This window comes from Aspergillus aculeatinus, assembly GCF_003184765.1.
Source record: "Aspergillus aculeatinus CBS 121060 unplaced genomic scaffold BO66scaffold_17, whole genome shotgun sequence".
Classification (NCBI taxonomy): domain Eukaryota; kingdom Fungi; phylum Ascomycota; class Eurotiomycetes; order Eurotiales; family Aspergillaceae; genus Aspergillus; species Aspergillus aculeatinus.
Window position 1 is genome coordinate 321,160 of NW_020291486.1, and position 24,329 is coordinate 345,488.

Below are 24,329 nucleotides of genomic sequence, written 5' to 3' on the forward strand. Positions count from 1 at the left end.
ATGGGAGCTGCTGCACCTGGCACCATGGGGTTGTGTGCTGTGTGCTGTGTGCTGTGTGCTGTGTGCTGCTAAAAGATGGACACAATGCTCATTGCTGGAGCCATTGATGAACACCCCCCTGATGGCGATCCATAAGCAGTATGCGAGAGAACCATGGCATGATTGATGCGTTGTTGGCTGATCCGATCAGGAACTGAAGGAGTGAGTGGATGATGAGGAAGGAAGGGAGAGCCTGGAGAGCCACCTCGAAATTTCCTCTTTCGGGCCGAGTGGGTCAGGCACTTTTGGAGACCCCGTGACCTTTCAAGTTGCCACTCCGCATCAACTTTCCTCCTGGGCCGGGCCAGACCCGTCCAGAAGCCTTTCTCCCTCCTTCCACTCTTCCACTCTTCCACTTTTCCACTTTTCCACTTTTCCACTTTTCCACTTTTCCACTTTTCCACTTTTTTCCACCTCGGCAACTCAGCTCAGCTGTCACACTTGCCAGCCAGATAACACCCAGCCCTGACAGGGCAGGGGCACACTGCAGCGGCAACGTGGAGGACCACCGGAATTTTCCCCAGTCGTACGATATAGTCTGATTCCTGACACTACATCTCATACATCCCTGCTACCTATATACGTACCTTCCCGATCATCCCATGACAGATTCTCGTATCGTCGAAACTTGTAGCAAGGATTGGCGCAGCCACATTCTGGACGACTGTCATCCAGGGGAGGTAATCGGGGTTGGTGCGGGGAGGATCGGTTCCAGCCGTGGAATAACCTCACCATCTTGTCCACCGATGACGCAATGAGATAGATAGAAGCTTGCAGAATCCATTCACATTTGATACCAAGGTATAGGACAAAGCCATGAGGATCCTATTTGCACCTCCAAGGACTGCTTCCATTGGAACATGACAGCATGACGTGGTGCTAAGTGATACGCATCTCGTTCGAGAACCATCTACTTCTTAGATAAGAGAAACCTCAAACCGGCTGCGACAACATTGACCCATATCTAAAGCAAGGCACCACCATGCACGAGCGCCATTGCAATTAGTGGAACTTTTCTCATGGATTTCAAATACCTCGATGATATCTCCCGGATGGACTGGCAACTGGGCCTCGTGGAGTGACGAACCCCAGGAACTCACCCGCTTGCTCAGGGAACAGAGTTGAGGAAGAATTGAGATCTCCTTTCCAAACAAAAGAGAACAGGCGGGTTACTCTCTGTCAGAGGCTTAAAACGAAAGTTTTCTAGACTATAAAGACCGCGCACAAACCAACCTCTCTTGTCTAAGTGTGCATTTCATCAAACATGTTCCGAGTGATTCCCTTCTATGATATCCGCCCCAGACGCAACAAGCAAGATGACCAACTCCACCATGTATAGCGATTTGCTCGATGGAGGCCCTCGTCCTCCACATGGATACTTCTTCACTTTCAAGATATGTGAAGCGGGCGATCCGGAGGCTACGGACTGGGATTTCTATGAGGAGAAACTGGAGCTCAAATTCTTCAATGAGCGGCTCGCTCGCCCGGAGGCGGGCCCGTTCTTTGGCTGTATACTGTCGGGCAGTTATGCCCAGTTTTATAGAGAAGTAGCCTGTGATGAGTATAGTCAGTTCCACGTTATGTGTAAGTGCGAGCTCGAAGGCAAGCTCACACTTCACGTAGTCAAAGATAGATGGCTGATCGGCTTGTGGGGACAGTTTGTGGTGGAGCCCGTGCTGGGACGTACAGGCTTCGATCGAGTCATTCATGAGATCTGCGCCATCAGATAGAGGATTCCTTATATTGCGTAACCAACACAGCTTAACTATAAATAAATAAAAACAGCCTTGGTACCTGAGTCAAGATTGTCTTTGTCGATAGACAAGATTAATGCCATGTATATGTTTTCCATGCAGTGTTGAAATGTCTAACCTAATCGTTTTGATCGTTTTTCTTCTCTGATGAGTCATGGCAGGATCCTCTGCGGCATGGGGCTCCTATTGTACTGCACGGCATGACTTTTGCTATCTACTCCTCTCGCCGCACGACAGAGCTTCATGACCCTGGGGTTTGAGTCCCTGCATACCGAACGGTAGCGCTAATGGCGACTAGAGTAGTTAGATTGAGAGTAAGTACGCTATTTTCATATTTTGTAACCATTTCCAATGAGCTTGTGTTCAACGATGCTGTGCAAAGCTTGAGCAGGGAGATGCAATGTCCTGATTATAGAAAACGATGAGATCTTTGTCAAGATTTGTGACGATGATCGAATCTAGAAGGGTCTTCTCGGTTCAGGTATCAGCGATGAGCGGCTGCGTAGTGTGCGTGTCAATCCCGTTTTTGTTGACTTATAACAATTCCCGTATCGTAGACAAGCATGAAGTCTCGGAAAAGAGACGACGAGTTAGAGGCCATACCGTATAAGAGCATTGGTCCTCTGAAGTCGCCCCTCCATAAGACCTTTGTGCGAGTGATCAGTATCAGTGGCACAACTCGAGTATGCATCCATGCTCGTCTTTGTCAACTTGCCATGCTAGAACTGAAACACTCGGACGTTGGGAATGGGTACAATAGAGCTAACGGTGGGTAAGCATCGAAATCAATGCCTGACCGCGTGACGCTGGGTGTCATCTGTGCCTGCCTCGAAACTGGGGTCCATCCCGAGTTCAGGGTTTCATCGATTGTGGAGTAGGCGACGGAAGACGGAACAGAGACCTGCCGTGGGGAAAGTGAGTGAAGTGACCGGGCAAACAGTGGTACCCAGACTATGGGGCATTTGGGGCCGCTATTGTAAGTCCCCTAGCGCATGAGAAGGGAAAGAGTCAACCGTAAATTGGATGGTACGGAGCGGATGGTACGCAGGCATGGAAAGAGATTTGACAACAGACAAAGAGAAAACATCGCCCCCGCGGATATTTGAATGAATTTCCTCAGCTTATGAGGGCTGAAGATCTCCTTCACCTGACGAATCATTTTGGTTTAGCCAAGATGGAGAATAAAGAAACTGTCGTGGCGCTACATTTAGAGTTCGATTCCATGTTCGATTATTGCATGCTCAATCCCGTTCGTCGCGTGGCTCACGTTGCGTTTCGAAGCATGAAGACCTACGGAGTAAAACCAAGTGTATTCAAATGGATCTCTTCAATCAAAAGTCGAATCTCTAATCTACGGTAGATTTGTCTATGGGTGGAGGAAGCTGCACCACAGGGAGCCCAAGGCACGTGACTCAGATGCATTGAGGATTAAATTAGAAACCTCACGTCAGTACTCATCTCTACTTAGGCCTGAGGCCATCATGGCTCTAGATTGTCAATTACCATAAGCAGCTGAAAGTTTGTGTGGTTCATGCATTGTTGCTGGGGGCTCGCATTCTTCCCAGCCGCAACATGCCAGTGCCCGAAACCTTCCTGGCTCTTTGGCATCTACGAATGACGGATGAGCAAAGCATGGTGCAAACCTGCAGTCAAGACGAGGTGCTAGCGTAATGTGATTCTGACACAGTCGAGGAGCTACTCTATAGGGAAGGAGAATCCCCATGACGCTTAGACTGGATGTATTTTTTCCGTCACTTGGTCATCTCTAGGTACTGTACTTAGCTGGCTGTCCACACACCCCTTAAGCCATTCAGTGTCCATTATGTCACCCATCATTCGAATCCACTTACTTGGAACCAATACAAACTTCTACCAAACAATAGAAAGCGGATTTGTCACCCTCGCACTGGGACCTATGATTGCGCAGCTGATCTACGTGGAAGCTGTTTCTGGTATAGTCAGGGTAGCATTCCAGCGGGTGGCCATTGGGGAACCCGAGCCCTGGCACTAAATGGAGAGGCCTCCAGCCACCAGGGTCTTTGGGCACAATGATTGGCAGTGACAGGAGGTGCGCAAGCCGTGGGTCTGTTTGTCCAGTCGATCATGGTGGGTGGGCCAGAGTGAAGTGCAGTCCATCCTGTGCCCATTTGCTGAGGCCACATTCCTCACCCATCTTTAGATCTCGAGGAATGTATGCAGAAACCCAGAGGCTGGAGGCCATCGCGACAATTCAAATAGGAGCATTGCTCTGTTGTTTGATAGCTTTGTTTTCTTTGCATCCTGTGCACTGTTTTCTTTGATTGTCAGTTTGTCAAACCGTGCCTACAGCTCAAACATTCTACCAAACATCCAGCTTCACTGCTCACTTCGACTTTTTGCCAAAACCCTACCTACCAAACCCAACCAAACACCACATACATACATACCAGCCATTCTGAACAGCTTATCGGCACCTTATCCGGGGCTTTCCTTCTTGCTCCAGACTTATCCTTCCCGCTGAGCTTAATTGTCAGTCAAAATCTAATCGTTCCAGCGGGTTTTGTTGGGTCCATCTGGCAGCTTCCCTGACCTCGATTTCCGCAAACGGAAGGGGTTTCTCCGACTTGACTCGACACAATGTTCGCCCAACCTTTGGATCACACTTTCAATGATTTATTCAACCAGTACGTCAATGTGGACACCTCTTGTGTCGATGGCAACAAAGACGTTTCATTCCCCGGCGATCTTGACCAACTATTTCAACTGGATTCATTGTCAAGCGACTGTGGCGACCTCTCACCCACCATCCCCACATCCAAGCAACAGCATCCATCCGTGCAATCGTGGAGCCGGGACTTCTGGTGTCTGGCACAGGACGCCGATGTAGCTGCCGGCCAAGGTCATCATTTCTCTTTAGAGGACACCATTCACCCCTCGGCAGTCTCGGACCTCAGCATCACTCTTGAAGCTCCCTCAGTCGCCTATACCGCAGACACCCGCACGTCCCCGTCCACTCCTCCGGCTACCCCCAGTCGCAAAGTAAAGAGTGCGCTTGTCACTCCCAAGTCGATCCGCCGTCATCGTGATTCCAATGACCGTCGCGCTTTACTACGCAAGCAAAGCTTTTCGCCCAGCTTAACGCGCTCATCTCAGATCCAACGAAGCAGGATGGCCTACCCCGAAGCATGGGCACAGCGATTCCAGGATTTCGCCTTCCGTAGCTCCGAAGCTCAGTTACCTTTGTCACCACCACCATCCGACATCCTCGTTCAACAAGAAAACATGGCTGCCGATCAGGTCGGTATGCCTATGGCGCGCTCAGCAGAAGTGCTGCCTCGGGAACCAGAAATGTCTACCCACTATGAGCCCAGCATGTTCACTCAATCTCCTGCCATCACAATGCCTTCCCCATCGGCCGGCGCATTGGCAAGGCAACAACAACGTTTCCTAAGTCAATCGAACAGCTCCACGCTGAGCACATCAAGCCCGCCTTCCGCCGACCACATCTTCTCTTCCCCGCTTGCGTCCGACCCTCAATCAATGTCCTCGTGGCAATCCGACTCTCTTGCCTCTAGCTTGCCGTACACCCCCGAATTGCAGACCCACGATGCTCAGACGTGGTGGTCACCGATGACGTCCCGGACCGCCCCGCGGCAACCCTCCTACCAACAACTTATCGCCTCGCCTTGCCCTCAGCGGCCGACTCAAAGCTCTACAAATCAACAAGACATGCTACAGGGAGGCCTCATGATCCAGTTGGATCCCTCCTCATTCGACCTCTTACAACCACAAAGTCACTCATACCCGCCATCTGGCATGCAATCCACTGCCAGCGGCGAACAAAGCCGCTCATACAGTCACGGCTCCTCTAGCATTCAGCAGTCCGTGGAATCGTCGTCCTTCACCACACCGCAACTACAAAGTACCTCACGCTCCCCATCGTTGTCCCCGGGAAGCGGATCGCCTCCGACAGGCAGACCAATTGTACAATGCCAAGGAGGCATCAAAACCCCTCGCCGTCATAGCAACGGCCGCAAACTATCAGGCAATTCCATGAGTGCTCCCAAACCAGCTACGAAAGTCACCAGCTCGGGCAGTCCTCGCGGCAAGGCCGTCACCGTCTCCTTCGTGAACTTCACTGCCAATGACAGCAAGAAGATTCTGACCGGGGTGGCTCCCAGCGGCAGCTCGAAAACGAAGGCGCGACGAGAACAAGAAGCACGCGACCGACGGCGCAAGTTGAGTGAGGCCGCGCTGAATGCCGTGCGCAATGCCGGGGGCGACGTTGAAGCTCTAGAAGCTATCCTATGCTAATAATCTTTGAACCTTCTCTTTATGCTTTTTAATCATTATTATACCTTTGTCGCGAATTTCTTTTTGCGTGGTTCAGTGCATCGGTCGTTCTTGGAGTTTGGGATTCTACATTTCACGGGTTGGAATCTAAAAAAGCGTTAGATCCACGGCGTTTGGGTTACAACAATTAGAATTAATGTATCATTAGTGGGGCTCAGATCCTTCAGAATAATTCAAGCATCTAAACTACTTAATCGCTTTCCAACTTCAAATCTTCCTCTTGTTGTGTGTATCCCTGTATCGAGCATCTATGGAAGCTTTACGAGTGTCAATTCGACTCTTCATCAGACGTCAGCAAGCACCAGGGAACGTCAAGAGGCCAGTGACATGGGTAAGCATTTGTCACGACATCTCCGCCTTCTCCGGAGTCTGGGTATGTACCTCCACTGGGGGGGTTAATTAGTGGTTGCCAGTCAGATTGTTGGCCGAGGGTACCAGTAATGGATCCAGTGACATCCGCTGGGCTGGGGCCACCACGGCGCCCACCGACCGGGTCTTGCCGGGAGTGGGTTTTTGGGCGATCATCCTCAATACTCCGTCCCAGGGTATGCTATTGCTCACAGTTTTACTCAAGTTGGATGACGTCCCTTGCCCCGGGGCCCCCGGGGTTATCCCCGCCGTCATGCCAATGAATTTCTTTGGTTGCTGAACGACTGCACCGCACCTCTCTCTCTCTCCTCGGGACCACCCAGACCTGCCCCCACAGCTTCCAAGATGTGTTTTTTTTACGGTGATGCGCATCGCAAAACACGAGAATTTCGGATCGACCTTCCAAACTCTGCAGTCACCTAGAAGTCAAGTTCTAAATGGCAATTGTCTGGTTCCCAAACTATGTCCATGTACCACAGAAGAAACCCAGTCCAAGACCCCCCGTCCGGGGAGGAGAGAAGATCCCCTTCTCTCGTTCACGCCCTTAAGAGAAACACGAGCTGCAGTATCTTGGACTTCAAATCGATCCAGATTTTCCGGTTCTCTGGTTCGCTTGTCTCGAGCGGGGGAATACTTCCGCTGCGGTGAAGTTCGGGTGGTGACGGCATGGGGGAACCGTAGGCCATGCCCCGGGGGTCTGGTGGGTTGAAAACCGGAGGGGAGGGGGAGGGGGAGGGGTCAATGTGTCACTTTGGAACTGCACTGGAGAGTAGAATACCTCTGGGAGATTGTGCAGGATTGGATTGCTTGCGTTTGTGTAGGGTAATTTGGGGGTGTTGGGCCTTTTGACCAGCTCGTATAGTTGCAAATGGCGGGACATAGATGACCTACGCACTGTGCAGAAAGGATTGTGTGCGGATGCTTCGGGAAAGCGCCGTCGAGTGGGTAAGCAGATGGATTCCGATCTGAGCTGGATAGTGGCGAAGAGTATGAGGACTTCAAGAGCGAATTTTGCGGAAAGGTATAAGCAATTCTGAGAGACTTGTTTCTCTCAGACAAGGGAAGAGACCAGTTCTTGAACAGAAAGAGTACAAGGGAGTAAGTAATCTAAAGCTACTGTCCTGATCGATGGGTCTCCTGGGATTAGGGCTTAGTGCTGCCGGGTATGAGATCCGAGGGTTTCCGCAGCCGTCCATCCTGTGAGTTACTGCACAGTCTATGCTCTTCTAAACAATATTGTGCCACAAGCAAGGAATTTTGTAAGGGTGGTAATCAGAGGGAAAGAACATCTGAAAGGAGAATAGAGTCTTTTGTACCCCACAATCTGATTATCATGTCTGTAACTTGATAGCTACTAGTATCTCATCCCACCGGCTGGCCTGACACACACAGCATTCTTTACTGTCCATCCCACCGGATAACTCTTCCATCCCACCGCTGCTTACTATTTGATGACGTGATCGAGAACAACCCCTGACAAATGAGAGGATGGGGTGAGTGTCAAGTCACCTCGGCTTTTCCCCTCAGGGCCCCGGGCCCAAGCCAGCCCCGCCAAGATACGAACCCCTCTTGTTTACAGAACTGTACAATAAATATCACCTCATCCCGCCACCACATCGCAACAATCGTAGCACTGTATCCAGCTCTTCTCCGTCAATCTTCATCACCTTAAGTCATTCACCACACATACATCTTCTCAACTCAAACCCAAGCAACAAAAATGTCCCCCCTCTCCTTCCGCGAACACATCAACCTCCCGCCCTCAACCGCCACCCTCCACGACTCCACCCTCATCATCATCGACGCGCAGAACGAATACGCCACCGGCAAGCTGCAAGTGCAGAACGTGGCCCAATCCCGCGCCGCCATCGCCGATCTCCTCGCCCGGTACCGCGCCGCCGGCGCCCAGCAGAACATCGTCCACGTTTTGCACCGCACGCCCGCGGGCGCCCCGCTCTTCACGCCGGACACCCCGCTCGCCGAGGAGTTCGAGGAGCTCCAGCCCCGCCCCGGCGAGAAGGTCATCTTCAAGCATTTCCCCAGCTGCTTTGCGCAGACGGAGCTGCACCAGCACCTGGCGGGATTGGGGGCGGTGGGCAAAAAGATCGTGCTCGTCGGGTATATGGCGCATGTGTGTGTGTCGACGACGGCCCGCGCGGGCCATGAGCTCGGGTATGAGGTGTTGGTTGTGAAGGAGGCTGTGGGCGATCGGGCGATTCCTGGTGTCGAGGCGGAGACGCTGGTGGATGTCGCGCTGTATGAGATTGGGGATGTTTTTGGGACGGTCCTCGCCGAGGGGAAGGAGATTGGGGAGTGAGAGGGGTTTATTTCTTTGAGGTATATAGTTTGGTTTTGAATTGGAGAATTGCTTTATGCTCCTCACAGAGCGTAGACAGGCGGATCGCAGCCGGTGGCTAGCTCGTAGCAAGGTGCTGCCAACCCTAAAAGCTGAGATTGATGCAGCACCTGACCATCTAATCTCCTGTCTGCTACTGGCATTGTGCATTGCCCTGAGTCGTCCATCACTTCACTAGGATCCAGAAGTCTAGCATGACTCGTATGCCTCTCATACGGTGGAGGCGGACGCGTGCCGTACTCCAGAACCTTTTCGCAAATGCTCCCATCCGGCCCTATAACCCGAGGAGTCATGTAGATGGAAAACGGGATACTGATCGCAATCTACTACCATTTTCAACCTCTTTGCTCTCGTTCTCACCAGAGGAGACAAACATACCGTATCGAACAACCGCCCGTTCCGATCCCGAAACTCCGCGCGGACCTCGAAAGCATGGTCGATCGCGACCATCTTCGTCCGCACGCTCTGCGAGCACAGGCTCACGCTCCGCGGCAGCGCCACTCGCGAGCTCACAGCCCACTCCGTGCCGGTGCAACTGACGGATCCACTTCCCCCGACGGGTGACTGTGTTTCTTTGAACAGGGAGTGGGTCCTCGAAGCGCTGACGGACAGGATATTCAGCGCTGCTTGTGCGGCGGTCGCATTCAGACGGATGTGGTGGCTTTCGATCACCTCTAATGTTAGGGCTGAGAGGTCGACGTCCTTGGATGGCGCCTGGAATCCCATGTCCACGGAGAAGATGGACCCGAAGGGGATGGTTGGGCTGGGGATCGAGATGCAGTATTCAATATTCTGAGCTGATTGGCCTCCGATCGTCTGTATAGGGCTCTATTAGCCTAGTGAGACTTGCATATGGAAAGGGAGATGGGGCGTTACCAGTGGAGATTCCGCCGACAGCGGACATAGCTCCACTTCAGGGAGCTTGTAGATACTCAGGACTTGCGATACGACAATATCTTTCCATACTCGGCGCTCAACGATGGCTTCGATCTGGTATGTATGGTAGTTGTGACCGGGACCGACGGATGTCTCAAAGAGATCGCTCGGCATCGGAATATCAAATAGAAATTTATATTTCCCCGCTGGGATTTGGAAGGAGCTGTGCGTTTTGGACGAGACGAGCTCTTGTTCTTCCTTGTAGGTGATGAGTTCTCGGTCTTCGGTGATCATTTCATCGTTTCGATTTCTTCACAAGCAAAAGAGGTTAGGAAACAACAACAGCGTTTAGGGTTTAGGTTGGGAGAAATATGTTTTACATTTTTAACCGACCGGCAAGTCTGACTTGGATGGTTTTGGCCCATATGGCTTCAGGCAGGGAAAGGAAAAATGTCCCTGTAGCGGAGAGCATGCTTCCTGTAAAGTGACTTGTTGGAAGGAAGATGCATGACTTATCCAGTCTTAATACTCAAAGGTGCTGTTAGGGCAGTAACTCGATGGACTGACGCGGTGCGACCGACATACCTAAGGTCATAACGTGCTTTCTGCGTGCGAAGCATTATTAGGATTTGGACGAAAAGTCTATTAACTGAATTATCAGACTGATAGTTTCTCAGTCCGAATGGAAATCTTCTTGTTCTGAACCCCACTGGGTTGGGTTTATTTGTTTTTCCTATACTGTCTGCTGATGAGCGGACTTGCCCAATTGGGGTCGGAGCCCCGACTTCCACTCATGCAATGATCCCGCCCTGCTTTGAGAGTAATATGAGAAATAACCTGACAGCTTTAATATCTCTTTGGATATAATCTCTCCTTACAAAAGCTCATTACTAACATCATGACACATAGATGTAGATTACATCCCACTGCTGGAATTCCTTTACTCCCACACCAAGCGCTTGACCATCTACTCTCCATCAACGCCAACACTATTGGTCACCGAGCCGAAGATCTCCAAAGCATGACCGAGATAATCTTGGACACCTCGCACCCGAGGAGTCATATCACTACCTAGAGGCAGAAGCTTCTCATTCTGATGGCTTTCCCCAACCCCCTCGCCGACAATAACCTCATACAAAGCCTGCATCGCCTTGTCCTTGTCACCGTTTGGTTTGAGCTTCCCGTCTACCAGTGTTCTCTGGACATGTTCCACCACCGTTCCCTTATAATCTTCCGGCAGGGGTTCCTTTCCCAGAGCCACCGAGTTCGGCATATTCGTGTTGAAAGTCCCGAGCACCACCGTCAGGGTGCGGATATTGAACGGAGCGACCTCCTTAGCCAGGATCTTGGTAAGTGCTGACCAGAAACCACAATTAGCAAATGCACCTCGACGAAGCAGCAACCTCCTGACACAGGTGTGGTACATACCATCCAGTCCTGCCTTTGCGCCCGCGTACACCCCCATGGTGGGGGTGCCGTCCAGCGAGGCCCCGCTGCTCATGTTGACGATCACGCCCGACTTGCGCTGGCGCATATGGGGCAGCACGGCCCGGATGAGACGCAAGGGGCCGAAGTACATCGTCTCCATCTGCGCTCGCACCTCCTCCTCGGCGAAGGTCTCGACCGGGGCGTAAATGCAGTAGCCGGCGTTGTTGACCAGAATGTCGATGTGGTCCCCGCTGCGTTCGAGCTCGGTGATGATGTCACCGCCGGTGCGACTGTTCACGTCCAGCTGGACCCATTTCCCGCCTGCAGATTCGATCTCAGTGACGAGGTCGGGGGTTCGCGAGGGATTGCGGGAGGTCGCGATGACTCGATGTCCGCCGGCTTGGGCGGCGCGGGCCAGCGAGAGGCCGAAGCCGGAGGAGCAGCCGGTTAGGAGCCAGGTGAGTTTGGTGGTTGTCATGTTGAATAGGAGGAGGGTGAGGTTAGTGATGAAAGAAAACAGAATAGGAGTATCAGCATGCTTGCTTCGCTTAAATATCACGCGCCGGGAATTACGCTGCAATAAGGCCGTGGAGATAGTTACAGCACTCACTAAGTCCGCGGACTTGTCGTACCTAACCCCGGATGACTTCCTGCTTGCTGCAGTCTACTCGATGGTTGTCCACGCATTTTCTCAGTCGCATGGCAGGCATGAGGTTAGTGAGTTGGCCTTACTGGCATCTCTTATTGAGGTTATTTAGCGGCTCGAGTAGGAGTATTTCCCCAAGATTTACATGATTGTCTGTTCACTCGGCCACTAGGTAATATTCTCAAAATCCCTTTGCGTTGCTATCGTGTTTGATACTGAAGTGCAATTATGAAAACACACTATCAACACTAGACACTTTGACCGAGTGGTTAAGGTGCTGGCCTGCTAAGCCAGTGGGTTCGCCCGCGTGAGTTCGAATCTCACAGGTGTCGCATATTCTTTTTTCTTTTTTCTTTTTTCTTTTCCGCTTCCGAGCCCACGTATACGCAACCCTATCTTCCCCAGCCTGGGTCCTTCGCTGGATTGCCCATTTTGCACAAGATAAATCTCAGTTACGAGTCTGCGTCAAATCATCAAAGGTGTGAAGCTGGAGTTAGTGGTCAAAGGTGAACAAGCGGCCGACTTATAATACCGAATAATGCACTGCAACATCATTGCCAAATACATAGTCAACAACAGTGACAGCAATTCTTTCAGTGAATCCTAATTATAGAGACACTCTTACGCTGACCCATCACAACCCCACTGCGAATATCGCCTGACTGAATGCTTCACCCCATGCGCATCCTGCTCCTGCAACACGACCCGAGACATACCACCTTGTCTGATAGCTCTCCGGAAAGAAGACATCCCATGAGCTGGCCTAGGGTCTTGACTTGGTGAGACCCTACCCTTCTTCCGATCAACCATTGCGTTCATCACCGCCTGGTTCCAGATCTGATCGGCAACAGTGAAAGGACACTCGAAGCTCCACTCTGCTCGAATTTGCACGTCGTGTTGCTCGGGCATGGCGTCTGGCTCTGCGGATGTCCCGTGAAACACCACCTCGACAGACCCGCCGTAGGCGATGCTGCGTGCTAGACGTTCGATATGAGATTTGAATGCCGTGAAATTACCATCAGGGAAGAATGCTGATTTGTGAAGCGTCCAGCTGGAATCAAGCTGGGGATTAGTTTTAGAAGAGATATAGGACCGGGCTAGGTGAGCATACCTTCTTCCAGTTGGACTTTCACGCAGCGAACCAGCTACTATCTCCTCAAATATGGAGCCGTCCTGATTGGTGGAGTTCTCCCATGCCCGACAGCCACTTGCATTGGTCGTCACGAGTTGCCCTGATCTGATTCCTACTACCTTCGTACAGTCGATCCAGAGGTCAAAATCGATAGCTTTGGATTGATCGTTCGTCATGTGCGCTCCAAGGATCTATATGGAAGCTTTGGGCGGAGATTTTAACTGCGCAGTCAAAGAAGATATGCGGTTGTCTGATGTGGAAGCCATTTCTGCGATTGGCGATCATATAGAGCCTCGATAAACAGGGAGGTAGACATAGGCAGGACACGATATGCGATGTGATTACCTTTTTAATTCATTGATTGAGCCGGAGCCGAGACAATCTGCGTCATAGTGCATTCTAGTTGAAGTGAATCTGGCCACACTAGGTAGGTATATAGTGTCTCAAGTTGCCAGCGGCCATTCGAACTCACTGGCCAGGATGCTGCTCACCGCCCGTCGCACCCATGTCGATAGCCTCACGTAGCTGAATTCATGACTCATCTTTGTTCTTAGGCTCTGGCCAATGATTTCTAGAATCAGACCAATATTATACTTGGCTAGGGACCACGAGACACAAGCTGTTCTGTCCAAAAGGTCCCGGTGACAAAAAGACGATCCTTCCTTCAATTGTAACCCATGATATCTGTAAGGTTGCTACCGCTGAAGGATATTGTAACTTTGGGCATGACGATGGATGACGCACTGAAGCTCTGCTTGGATGTTTTCTGAGGCAGCTTATTCAAGAGCAGTAACCCTGGCGCAGATCTCGTGAGATCTATAACGTTGACAGTGCTTCATAACGCTGCACACGAAATTATCATGAGATAGCGTCGATGTTACTGCTTGAGATATGCGCCGATTCAGACTGTCACGACAGCTTGACCCAGAGACTGCTACGGCTGGCTGCAAAGAATGATCGTGAACAGTGTTGAGGCGGCTGTTGCTGCCACTGTTGCTGCTACCGCTGCTGCTGCTGCTACACCAGTGCGCTGACTTCGAGACTGAGAATGACCCTGATCGCCGGACACTGTTTGGGTGGGCTTTCGAGAACGATGGCGAGGAAATAGTGGAGATATATCGTTTGTAAAGCGACCTACCTACTCCTAGTAGCAGCTGTGAATGCCCTGTTGTGGTTAGTATTTTAGCTTGCCTCTGGGGATAGCCGCCCCATACGCCGTCAGGGGTATTGTTATCATCGCCCTTTATTGGACCCCCCCCTAAGATACCGTCAAAAAAAAAAAAAAAACACCTACCCTCCGAGGACTCTCCAACTTCCTTTCATGCCTCTTGGCGGAATGGGAGAGCAGGAAATTGCCTGGAATAAATTATGTAGATAAGAGAGGGGGTGGACTGGTAACAGAAGGTGTTCCCAACTGGGCCGCAGACCATGTGACTGTACCTACGATGACCATCATTCAGCTAGAGTCACTCCCTACATGTTCACACCCACCTTTCAGCATAAAGAGGCGTTTCTTCTGCTCGCCTGGCGGATCTTTCTCACTATGCTTCTTACTGGGGCTTCAATATCTCGCCTGTCACCCTGAATATCTAGGCATTTTTTCCCTCGGCACCCCTTGTTTCAACGCCCTGCATCACCAGTACGCGCTTGCTCACGATTAAACTATCCACTTCTCGACGCAACCAAGAAGCTCGAGGAAGAGACACTGCCATGGTACTCTCCGGATGAGTTCTATTCGGTGAAAATAGGCGAGGTATTTCAATCAAGGTATCAGGTGATTGGTAAATTGGGCTACGGTGGATATTCAACCGTGTGGCTGTGCAGAGACCTACAGTCAGCTTACCTCTCAATCATGTCGCGATGTAAAAGGTCAACTCACCAATTCCTAGGATGCATGATTATATCACCTTGAAGGTCTTCGAGCGCAATTCGGCAGAAGGCCAAAGAGAGGTAGAGACCTATCGTCACTTGAACACACTCGGCACAACAGATCATGCTGGTGCTAAGCTTATCCGCAAAGCGCTGGATAGCTTCCAGATTACTTCTGAAGAGGGCAATTTTGAATGTCTTGTTCATCTCACCCTGGGAATATGTCTCTATGACTTCCGCGCTCAGCTCAGAGCCAAGGTACTCCCCGAAAGTATAGTCAAGTTGACCCTAATACATCTCCTGCTTGCCCTTGATTACCTTCACACAGACGCTGGAATCGTCCATACAGATATGAGTCCTCTATATCCTACTCCCAAAAGTCTAACCGAGTGGTCTCAGATATTCAAGAAGAGAACGTCATGATGGCTATCGGAGACCCTGCGATCTTAGCCGATTTTGAAGAAGAGGAGAAGTCTAGTCCTAGCCCGCGGAAGTCCGTCGGCGATCGAGTCATCTATGCTTCTCGAAAGCTCAGGAAGACTAAGCAACAAGGTCGTCCTACGCTGTGTGATCTTGGTTAGGCTCGCCGTGGGTCAGATACCTACCATGGTGATATCCAGCCATATATTTACAGGGCTCCCGAGGTGATACTGCGAATGCCTTGGAACGAAAAGGTTGATATTTGGAATGCCGGATTGCTGGTACGTGTTCACTTCTTCGGACCTCTTACAATGAGTAGTGGGCAATCTCCATTGCTAATAACCTGTATAGACGTGGGATCTCTTCGAACAAGGACATTTGTTCCACGGGCGTGATTCGGACAAGAAAAGCTCTGATGCCCATCACATCGCTGAAAAAATTGCTGTCATGGGGCTACCACCAAAAGAAATGACGCAGAATAGTGTCTATGCGACCGAGTTCTTCGATGACGAAGGTATATATGAATCGTAGCCTTCCCACAGTGTTCTGCTGATAATCAAGTAGGGAACTGGAAGGGAGCAATCGAAATCCCTTCTAGATCGTTAGAAACGCTCGAAGGAAATTTGGAAAGTGAACCACGGCTACTTTTCCTCCGGTCTTGCGCAAGATGCTCCAATGGAAGCCCGAGGCGAGGTTTTCGGCAAGAGAGCTCTTGGAAGACCCTTGGTTAAGGTCACCTTAATGACCAGATTTGCTTGGAGGGTGAAGTAGAAACGACACCGTAATCTGAGTCTCGGTTGTGCTAGGCATAGAGCACATGGGATTGTCTCGAGTCTTGCACTGTCAAGTAATTATTTCCACTCTACAAGCGTGAAATATGATGGTCCAAATATGCATAATGATCGAGATCACCAAACCAGCTGGTTATTTGCCTGTCTTACCTGTACTGGGAGCCTGAATTTTCACCAAGCCTTTCAACTTCAAGGCGAGACTAGGAAAGGGCTGGCTGAAGTTGAGTACCTCAGAGAGGTGGCTATTTGTAAGACTTGCTGGGCGCGAGTTCCTCAGGGAGCCATCTACAAGAGCGCGAACCCTACTACTCCCAAAGCAGCCAGTAAGCACGATCCACCCATTACCGCCAACTGCTGCGGCGCGCCATTCGCCTCCTTGGAACAATCATCGGCGCATTCAGACCGTCGCAGAGCCGCTGGTGCTGGACGGCCGCCATACTCGCCGCGGTGTCCTTGTCGATGGCGATGCGACAGGGGTCCGGTGTTGCCGTCGAGTTGGCCGTCATGACGCAAGTGTCGCGGCCAGCGGAGTTGACGTCCGGAGGCGAATGCAGGGTCGTGTAGGTCACATTGAACGTGCCGAGGTAGTGAAGAACTACGCCCAAGAGTAGTAGTGCTGGAGGACGCCCAGGTGGCCGTCGTCCTTGGCTAGCGCCTCCTCGTCGCAGCTTTCCCAGCGGAGTCACCAGTCTACCGACCAGTAGTCCGTGGTGTTGAGCGTTGGCAGATAGTGGTATGCAAAGTACGGGTCTGCGCTGCTGGAAAGATTGGCCCAGCGCAGATCGTGGGTTAAAGGAGTAGTGGAGTTGTTGGCGTCATTGCCGTGGCGGAGGCTGTAGGAGATGCGTAGGTTGAGAAGTTCGGCGTCCTGCGGGCTCTGGACTGCAACGACAATGGGGAACCAGTCAGCCGGCGAATACGTTTCGTTCCGAGGGAAGATTAGGCCTACTTCGACCGCATGGGCGATGGCGACGAGAACTCCGAGTAATCCGAGTCTCCTCGCTGGGAAATGTATGACAAGATTTAAATCCCACACAGGGGCTTTCTGACTGTGAGAAGAAGGAGGATAGCCGAGCAACGCAATGAGCATGACTTTCTACCAAAGACGCGTCAACGCAGAAGAGATGATATAGAATAGGGGCACATCCCTGGCGCCGAGACACTATAGCGTAGATATCGTAGGTCAACTTAGGGCTGACTCTTGGTTCAGGATCCCCTCCCTCTCGCAGTCCCTCCAGTCTCCAAGAACCAACTCCAACCACGAGATGGCAAGATAGCTTGCCAAGTATGCATGCCAAGACCATGTAATAAAAAAATGAAGCGGAGAAACTGGTCTCGCTTGGACGGCCAAGGCTGAATCTAGGGAGATCTCCAAGCCTCGGTCAGATGCGAGCCCACGCCCGGAACCCAATTTCCACTTCTGGAAACTCGCCTCCGCGCCTGTCAGTCAAACCGGGCTCCCGCTCATCTCCGACAGCCCAACAACATCCCTTCATCGCAGCCCCAACATCTCATTGAAGAAGGTCTTCATCATGCAGCTGAAGTTCTTGACCGGACATGATGGCCGAAACATCTCACGTGAGCATCTACGGCACGCTTGTGCCTCCTGCCGTCAGAAGAAGGTGCTTCGCCTGTACCTTCATTGCTTGGTGGACATCCAGCACTGATGACGGGAATAGAAGCGATGTTTTCATCATCAATCCCGACGCATCGCACAGTCTGCGCAGGTCTTATCTGCCCTAGAACGTGAGGTGCAAGAGAGCCCTCATGTCTCGTCGCCACAGCACAGAACCGAACAACGACAGCCCTCACATATGTCCCCCTCCATCCCATCAACGCCAGGATCGATGACCAGCAGAGGGAACAAAGACCCCGATCAATTCGCATGCGACACTAATCCTGTTGTCACTCTGCTGGATGATCCTAAATCCAGACTCCCGGAGGGTCAATCTCAGAGGGCGGATGTGGGAGCGTCGTTACATAACGAATGCTTCTCCCCTCCGATATCAGAGTCACAGCCTCACGGACACACAGCGGATGAATCCATAGCAAAGACTGTCCCTGTGCTACCCCCAAAGCCACAGCAAGAAGCCTTGATCGACATCTACTTCCACCGCCTGCACCCTTTCCTCCCACTCCTCGACGAAGAAGAAACCCGCTCCCAGTTCGCAACCAACACCCTCCCCGCCGCCCTCCTCCAATCCATCTGCCTAACCGCCTCCAAAGACCCCCGCGCCGCGCCCTTCCTCTCCCTCAACCCCAGACCAACTCTCCTAACCCTCGAAACCTTCGCCCGACTCCTCCACGACGACATCACAAGGAACATGCCCAAGCAGCATGAGCGCAGGATTCTAACCATCCAGATCCTCGCCCTTCTGTCGTTGCACGCCTGGGGCCCCCACGGATGCGACGAGGCCTCCCTGGCATTATCCCAGGCCGTCCACCACGCCCACACGCTGGGCCTGCACCTCGCCCCGCGGGCGGGACGAAAAGCCACCCCGACGCCACCACCCAGAACTGGAACGCTATTCTGGTGCCTCTGGAGCCTAGACCGATGGAACGCCGCCGTCAACGGCCGCCCGCTGCTGATCCACGACTACGACATGGACCAGGAGGTGTGCGACGTGCTGTCTCTCCCCATCCCCATATTCGCCCCAGCGTTCCGCATCTGGTTGCGCATCGCCGAGCACCTCGGCCGGGTGATCCGATCGTACCGGCCTGTCCGGACACGGACTACCAGTTGCAGTTGCAGTTGCAGTGACAGCTGCGAACAGGGCCCGGAGCTCTGCACCTTCGAGGAACTCGTCTCGCAGTCCGATGGCTGGGCCACGGACCCCGAACTCCTTGGTAAATAGCAACAAGTCCAACCCAACCTCCCCCCCCCCCCAATTCCCCCATTCCTAACCCTTGAAAAGAACAACTGGAACTCTACCACCACGCCGTGATCCTCCTCTCCACACACTCCCAAGGCCTACAGGGCCGCTCCCGCTCCCGCACCGCGCAGATCCGGCAGAGCCAGGCCCTGCACAGCGTGGCGGCCCTCGTCCGTCGACACCGACACCGACCCCGACCCCGACATTCCCAAACCCCGCCCATCGCGCTCGCCTTCTCCGTGACGTACAGCCACCTCAAGGAAGCGAGATTGCCCAGCGCCCGGGCTCTGGCGCTCGAGCAGCTCGATCTGTTTCATGGGGCACTGCAGGCAGCAGCGAAGACGTGGTGGCTTGCGGCTGTTATGGCGCATTTGGGGAGGAATGCGCTGGAGCGGCTGGAGCGGGTTGCCCCCGTGGATGGTGGTGGTGGTGGTGGTGGTGGGAGCGCACTCGACTCTGGAAATCAAGCCCTAGGTTCTAGCAATGGTCTCGGTCATGCGGGCAATGCTGATGGGGATACGCTACTACCCAGCGGTTTTACGGGTCATTTTCAAAGTGAGAGTCTCGAGGTTCGGACACCTGAGATTTCCGCGCTTCTGGAGGGCTGTTCCGCGCTGTCGGAGACGGAGTATGGGGCGTACTTTGATAGCTTTCTGGAGAATTTCCCGGACCCGGGGTTTGCGTTGCCAGGGTTCTTTCTGGGGGAGTCGGTTGTTGGCTGATAGCCCTTCTTTGGGGGGATGGGGGATTTCCGGAGTGGGAAAGTAGTTATTTATATCAGGATATTTGGTTGACGGTGGTGAGCAACAGTGTAGACATGTGACAGTTCTATTTCAATATGTTCTGAACAAAGGTGAGTCTTGGATGGTGGCCTTGTTGTTAAGGCTGTTGCTGGTTGAGCATCTCAGGGACAGTTGTAGATGTTACATACACACTACACACATGAGGCCAGGCAAAGTTCCAGACAGACCTACCGCTGAGATCGAAGCGGCACCTCCGTCGCAGGCACGACCGTCTCGAACCCGCCGCGCAGCTCCTCCCCACCCACCCCACAGATCCCACTCAGATCGACCTCCTCCCCCCACGGCAGAGCATCCACGTCCACCTCCCACCCCAGCAGGCACCGCAGCACCACCCCAGCCCCGGCCTTACTCATCACCTCATTCATCTCCTTGCACCGCTCGTCACAGACGCACTCCAAGCAGCCCTGCGGCGTGAGGCACTGGCAGGCCTCGATGCGCTTCACCGCCCGGCGCAGCAGCACGTCTACGAACTCGAACGCCTTGCTCGCGATGCCGGATCCGCACGGCCCGCCCTTCGCATCATAGAAGGTCAACCGCGCGGGGCGCTGCCGTGCGGGGGGCTGGAGGATCTTCTTGACTTTGGACTCTAGCTGCTTCCTCGTCTGGCCCTCGTGCGGTTGGCCTTCCTCCGCAGCCAAGCGCAGGCCGCGGCCGATCTCCTTCTTCGCGACCTTGCACTCGGTGCGGACGTCCCCAGGGGAAGAGATCACGAAGGTCGGGAGCAGCGAGAGGATGGCGTGTTCGGCGGCGTGAATAGCCGCCGCGATGTTGAGGTTGTGCGAACGGAGGATCTCCAGCGCCCGCTTGGGGATGTCCAGCCACATCCCCTTGGTGTAGATGTCGATCGGGGGGTTGTCAACTGTGACGGCATCCAGGATGCGACCGCGTTTGTCAATCTTGAAAAACCCGTAGACAACGGCGTGGATGCGGATTGAGCCAAAGAACGCGCGGCTTGGCGGGTCGGGCGACTCGGATGGAGCTTCAGTTTTGGCCGCGGCCGCAGCCGAAGCGGCGATGGAGAACGGATTCTGGTTGATGAACCGGATGGAGTCGGTTTCGATGGGATCGATGTCGGTGTAATCGCGTTGCATGGTGTTCCAGTCGACATGAACCCGGATGACGCGCGCGAAATGGCGATCGGGGTGGAATTCTTGGACGAGGTAGGTTTGACCCTGATGGAGAAAGATGCCTCCTTCGTAGATGGTGAAGAAGGCACGCGAAGCTTCCACCTCTTCGAGAACCACGTTCCGCGAATTGGTGGTGTCGATGACGGCGAAGTGCTGGTCTTCAGTGTCCCGGATGGAAACACTGCGGGACGGCTGAGGCCGGAAGCGCTCGTGACAGTGGTAGTAGCCCAGAGCATCGCGGGTGAGGCGAGTCGCGGCGAATTCGGCAAGCTGTGGTCCAAAGTAGGTGCTGTCCTCATCGGGGCGGATGGGCATCTCGAAGGCAGCACACTGAATGTGGCCTTCAAGGACCAGTTCGTTGGCTAGGTCGACTTGGAGTTCGCAGTTGGGCTTAGTGAACAATTCCTCGGGATTCCGCATATAGTGCTGGTCAGTGGGATAGCGATCGCCGACAAGAACCGAGAGCGAATCCTTGTTACGTCGACCTGCGCGCCCGCTCTGCTGGCGAAGATTCGAGATCGAGTAGGGGAACCCCAGAGTGATGACGGCGTCGAGAGACCCAATGTCAACTCCCAGCTCGAGGGCATTAGTGGCCACAATGCCCATCAATCGGCCCTCGAACATGTCTTTTTCAATGACACGTCGGTCTTGCGGGCTGTAGCCACCGCGGTAGCCCATCACGAGCTTCGCAACCTCAGCGCGACCGAGATTTTGGCATTCCGTCCGCACAGCTTGCAAGAGGACTTCACACATCTTGCGGATCCGACAGAACGCGATAACCCGCGCGCCACGTAAAATGAGCTGGCAGAACAGACGTGCCGTTTCGGCGACACTGTCCCCGCGGCCGGATGTTGGGTCGTTAGGATCTTTGAATGGCGTATTCCAGCACATAAATTCCTTGCGTCCCGATGGAGAGCCATCGAAGTCGACCAATTTCACATCTTCAACTCCAAAAATGGCCTTCATGTGCGCTTCCGGATTGGCTACTGTGGCCGAGCAGGAGATAAATCGCACCTGACGGTTACCTACAGCGGCGCAAATGCGGCGTAGGCGACGCATGATGAATGCGACATGGGACCCAAACAGTCCGTTGTACACGTGCAGCTCGTCGACTACAACGAACTTGAGGTTCTTCAGGAATGTTCGCCAGGAGCTTTCTTGAGGCAGAATGGTGATGTGTAGCATGTCGGGATTGGTGAAGATAATACGCGCCTCATCTCGAATGTGGTTCCGTGCGGCCATGGGCGTGTCTCCGTCGTATGTCTCAACGATGGTGTCTTGGAGACCATCCAAAAACTGAAGCAGCTCCTGCATACTGCGCCTTTGGTCTTGTGCCAATGCCTTGGTGGGAAATATGTACATCCCGCGGCTAGCAGGATCTTTCTCCAGCTCATGCAACATGGGCACCTGGTAGATCAAGGATTTTCCCGAGCTAGTGGAAGTAGACACAATAACATTGTGACCATCGTATAAGTGATTGATGGCCTCTGCCTGGTGGGAATATAACTGAGTAATGCCCTTGGTATTGTACAATGCATTGACCAGATTCTGAGAGAGCTGGAAGTTGAGTTCGGCATGTATGGGTGCCTGTGCTTCAAACACTCGATGTCCCTCGGGAACAATCTGTGCCGTATACCAATCCATCTGCCGGATCTCTTCCACGATTTCCGACATGGATTTCCGGACCTTGGGGATCTGAGGGGGCGCTTTGACGGACGCCAAGGCCAACAACTCGTCGTCGTCCGGAGGGATGGGGATCCATGCATCTTTTTCCGATTCTAGTCGCATGACAGGGTCGAGTTTCTCGTCTTCGCAACGGACAAGAAAATCGTCGATCGCGTCGGTGAACTTCTTGTTGCGTTTCTCGATGAGGGCTAACATCTGCTTCTGACTGTATACGGGCATTTTGAGGTCCTCGTCCTTCATTTTGCGTCTCGGCTTTGTCGGCTCTCCGGTTTTCGGGTCTCTCACTTCCCGCTTGAGATCCTGGTCAACCAGCTCGAACAACAGGGTTCTGGTCGGAACGCCGTCTGTCTCAGGAAGCATGTCCCTGCCGTAACCCAATTGTTTGATCTCTCGCTCCCCCGTGGTCATAAGCTCGAGTTTGGCATCGTCGACATATTCAAAGCGAACTGATCGCGGCACAAGCACCCTAACACGAGCAATGTCCTCCACTGTCAACTCTTGGCCTTGCAACTGAGCTTGGACGGCTTGTTTGATGTTGCTGAACGTGGTCGCAAAGTGCTTTCGCGTGCAACAGAAGGTGTAGACGAGGTTCAGGGCGCGGTGGGTGCGCGATAGCTGCTTGAAGGCGTCGGGCCACGGGGTGGATGGAGTTCGCTTCGGAGGTGCAGCGGCTCGTTTTCGCTTTTTACCCGGCTGTGTCGATGCAGGTTCATCTGCGGTAGCAGGTTCAGCTGATTCTGAATTGGGAGTTGAAAGATCACCGTTGCGACCCCTCTTGCCCGATTGCTGCGCTGGCGGTAGTGTCGTGGTGGCGGCTTGGGTAGCCTCGGCTGGTTTAAGCTCGTCATGGGATGTTTTCCTGCCCGTTGCGGTGGAGGGACAATCCACTGGAGCTCTGGGACGGGCCATACCCGTCACTCATGGTGGGAACAGAAAGGCCAGTGCTGCGAGCGGATATTGGCTGTTGGCACCTGCAGCAAGCAGTGCATCAGACGGGCTGAGGATTAATTTAAGATGGAGTTTACTTATTTGTTGTTGGTCTAGCGTGGAAATCCGAAATCTCGGGGTGGTCTGGGCCCGGACCGGATTTACCTTACTCCTTGAGCACTTTCGGGGATGACCAATCCGCTGCCCAGTGGCTCAGCTGTGGTGGTTTCAGCCTGGAACTCATGCATGTCTCAAAACAGCAAGTTTCTCGATGGTCAGGACCCCGAATATACATAGTGTGTAGTATGATGCTCTCTCGGACGTGCGTGGCTGGGAGTTTATCTTATAAGCACTGCAAAAGTAGTTACTCCGGACCGGTTAGGCTGACATGGATGAGTTTGTACTGCACGGAGACAGTGCCTCCTAACTTGCCATACACCTTGCGTGATGCATTGGGACTGACGTAGGCAGATGGACATGTCGCCTGCCAACGGCGGATGCTCTTTTTGGAAAGGTTATTGGGTTATTGAGTTTTTATTGTGACGATCAGGAACCAGCCACGGCAAGGCGAACCGATGGGGACTTTTTTTTTTTTCGATAGTGGATCCTCCCGAATTCCTTTTTTTAGGCAGGCGTCGAGTAGCTCAGTGGCACTAGCACTGTAACACCAACCGAATTTGTTGATTCGATTCTACTCTTCAGCATGCGATTACTGTGCCAACTGTTTTGTTTTGTTTTGTTTTCAATATGAGATGAGGCTCCAGTAGCCAATGTGCGCTGGTTCGCATTGCAGTCCCAGGAATTGAATATTTATTCGATAAACAACAAGTGGGGCCAGTCATTTCGGATCAACATTGTTACCGGCGGGATCAAAACCTGCGGCGTCAGGCACCCATTCACT

At 52.8% G+C, this 24,329-nt stretch overlaps 11 protein-coding genes and 1 non-coding gene across 12 annotated transcripts; 5 read left to right on the forward strand and 7 right to left on the reverse strand.

Annotated features, from left to right (window-relative positions):
- Positions 1-924: 924 nt before the first annotated feature.
- On the reverse strand, positions 925-1,867 carry BO66DRAFT_56596 (uncharacterized protein). Its single transcript, XM_025653408.1, has one exon. The coding sequence runs from the start codon at positions 1,746-1,748 to the stop codon at positions 1,248-1,250; it is 501 nt and encodes a 166-aa protein (XP_025505190.1). The 5' UTR covers positions 1,749-1,867; the 3' UTR covers positions 925-1,247.
- A 2,542-nt stretch (positions 1,868-4,409) lies between these two features.
- Positions 4,410-6,202, forward strand: wetA (developmental regulatory protein WetA; the record flags this gene model as incomplete). Its single annotated transcript, XM_025651755.1, has 1 exon — positions 4,410-6,202. One exon carries the CDS (start codon positions 4,410-4,412, stop codon positions 6,084-6,086), a length of 1,677 nt encoding a protein of 558 aa, XP_025505191.1. The 3' UTR covers positions 6,087-6,202.
- A 558-nt stretch (positions 6,203-6,760) lies between these two features.
- Positions 6,761-7,540, reverse strand: BO66DRAFT_390942 (uncharacterized protein). Its single transcript, XM_025647133.1, has one exon. It carries the CDS (start codon positions 7,372-7,374, stop codon positions 7,072-7,074), a length of 303 nt encoding a protein of 100 aa, XP_025505192.1. The 5' UTR covers positions 7,375-7,540; the 3' UTR covers positions 6,761-7,071.
- A 532-nt stretch (positions 7,541-8,072) lies between these two features.
- BO66DRAFT_390943 (putative isochorismatase family hydrolase) lies at positions 8,073-8,878 on the forward strand. Its single transcript, XM_025647134.1, has one exon. The coding sequence runs from the start codon at positions 8,215-8,217 to the stop codon at positions 8,809-8,811; it is 597 nt and encodes a 198-aa protein (XP_025505193.1). The 5' UTR covers positions 8,073-8,214; the 3' UTR covers positions 8,812-8,878.
- On the reverse strand, positions 8,874-10,252 carry BO66DRAFT_448635 (uncharacterized protein; the record flags this gene model as incomplete). The annotated part of the gene is made up of 4 exons (XM_025651756.1): positions 8,874-9,173; positions 9,229-9,666; positions 9,727-10,036; positions 10,107-10,252. Coding segments are annotated over 4 exons (1,194 nt in total), but the record flags the coding sequence as incomplete, so codon positions are not given.
- Positions 10,253-10,671: 419 nt separating this feature from the next.
- BO66DRAFT_371835 (putative short-chain oxidoreductase) lies at positions 10,672-11,639 on the reverse strand. The gene is made up of 2 exons (XM_025645471.1): positions 11,155-11,639; positions 10,672-11,082 (listed from the first exon to the last, which is right to left on the reverse strand). Exons 1-2 carry the CDS (start codon positions 11,630-11,632, stop codon positions 10,694-10,696), a joined length of 867 nt encoding a protein of 288 aa, XP_025505195.1. The 5' UTR covers positions 11,633-11,639; the 3' UTR covers positions 10,672-10,693.
- A 412-nt stretch (positions 11,640-12,051) lies between these two features.
- Positions 12,052-12,132, forward strand: BO66DRAFT_t129. Its single transcript has one exon. It is a non-coding gene; the product is annotated as a tRNA-Ser (tRNA).
- A 167-nt stretch (positions 12,133-12,299) lies between these two features.
- BO66DRAFT_347353 (uncharacterized protein) lies at positions 12,300-13,345 on the reverse strand. Its single transcript, XM_025644615.1, has 2 exons — positions 12,912-13,345; positions 12,300-12,851 (listed from the first exon to the last, which is right to left on the reverse strand). Exons 1-2 carry the CDS (start codon positions 13,106-13,108, stop codon positions 12,422-12,424), a joined length of 627 nt encoding a protein of 208 aa, XP_025505196.1. The 5' UTR covers positions 13,109-13,345; the 3' UTR covers positions 12,300-12,421.
- Positions 13,346-14,377: 1,032 nt separating this feature from the next.
- On the forward strand, positions 14,378-16,171 carry BO66DRAFT_419663 (kinase-like protein; the record flags this gene model as incomplete). The annotated part of the gene is made up of 7 exons (XM_025649824.1): positions 14,378-14,411; positions 14,573-14,765; positions 14,822-15,156; positions 15,201-15,366; positions 15,436-15,502; positions 15,573-15,735; positions 15,786-16,171. The coding sequence occupies 7 exons, from the start codon at positions 14,378-14,380 to the stop codon at positions 15,950-15,952; spliced, it is 1,125 nt and encodes a 374-aa protein (XP_025505197.1). The 3' UTR covers positions 15,953-16,171.
- Positions 16,172-16,353: 182 nt separating this feature from the next.
- On the reverse strand, positions 16,354-17,102 carry BO66DRAFT_437395 (uncharacterized protein; the record flags this gene model as incomplete). The annotated part of the gene is made up of 2 exons (XM_025650992.1): positions 16,354-16,702; positions 16,759-17,102. The coding sequence occupies 2 exons, from the start codon at positions 17,100-17,102 to the stop codon at positions 16,354-16,356; spliced, it is 693 nt and encodes a 230-aa protein (XP_025505198.1).
- Positions 17,103-17,889: 787 nt separating this feature from the next.
- On the forward strand, positions 17,890-19,298 carry BO66DRAFT_294208 (fungal specific transcription factor domain-containing protein; the record flags this gene model as incomplete). The annotated part of the gene is made up of 2 exons (XM_025643181.1): positions 17,890-18,859; positions 18,928-19,298. Coding segments are annotated over 2 exons (1,341 nt in total), but the record flags the coding sequence as incomplete, so codon positions are not given.
- Positions 19,299-19,855: 557 nt separating this feature from the next.
- Positions 19,856-23,423, reverse strand: BO66DRAFT_419665 (ATP-dependent 3'-5' DNA helicase; the record flags this gene model as incomplete). Its single annotated transcript, XM_025649825.1, has 2 exons — positions 19,856-23,316; positions 23,390-23,423. 2 exons carry the CDS (start codon positions 23,421-23,423, stop codon positions 19,856-19,858), a joined length of 3,495 nt encoding a protein of 1,164 aa, XP_025505200.1.
- Positions 23,424-24,329: the final 906 nt, after the last annotated feature.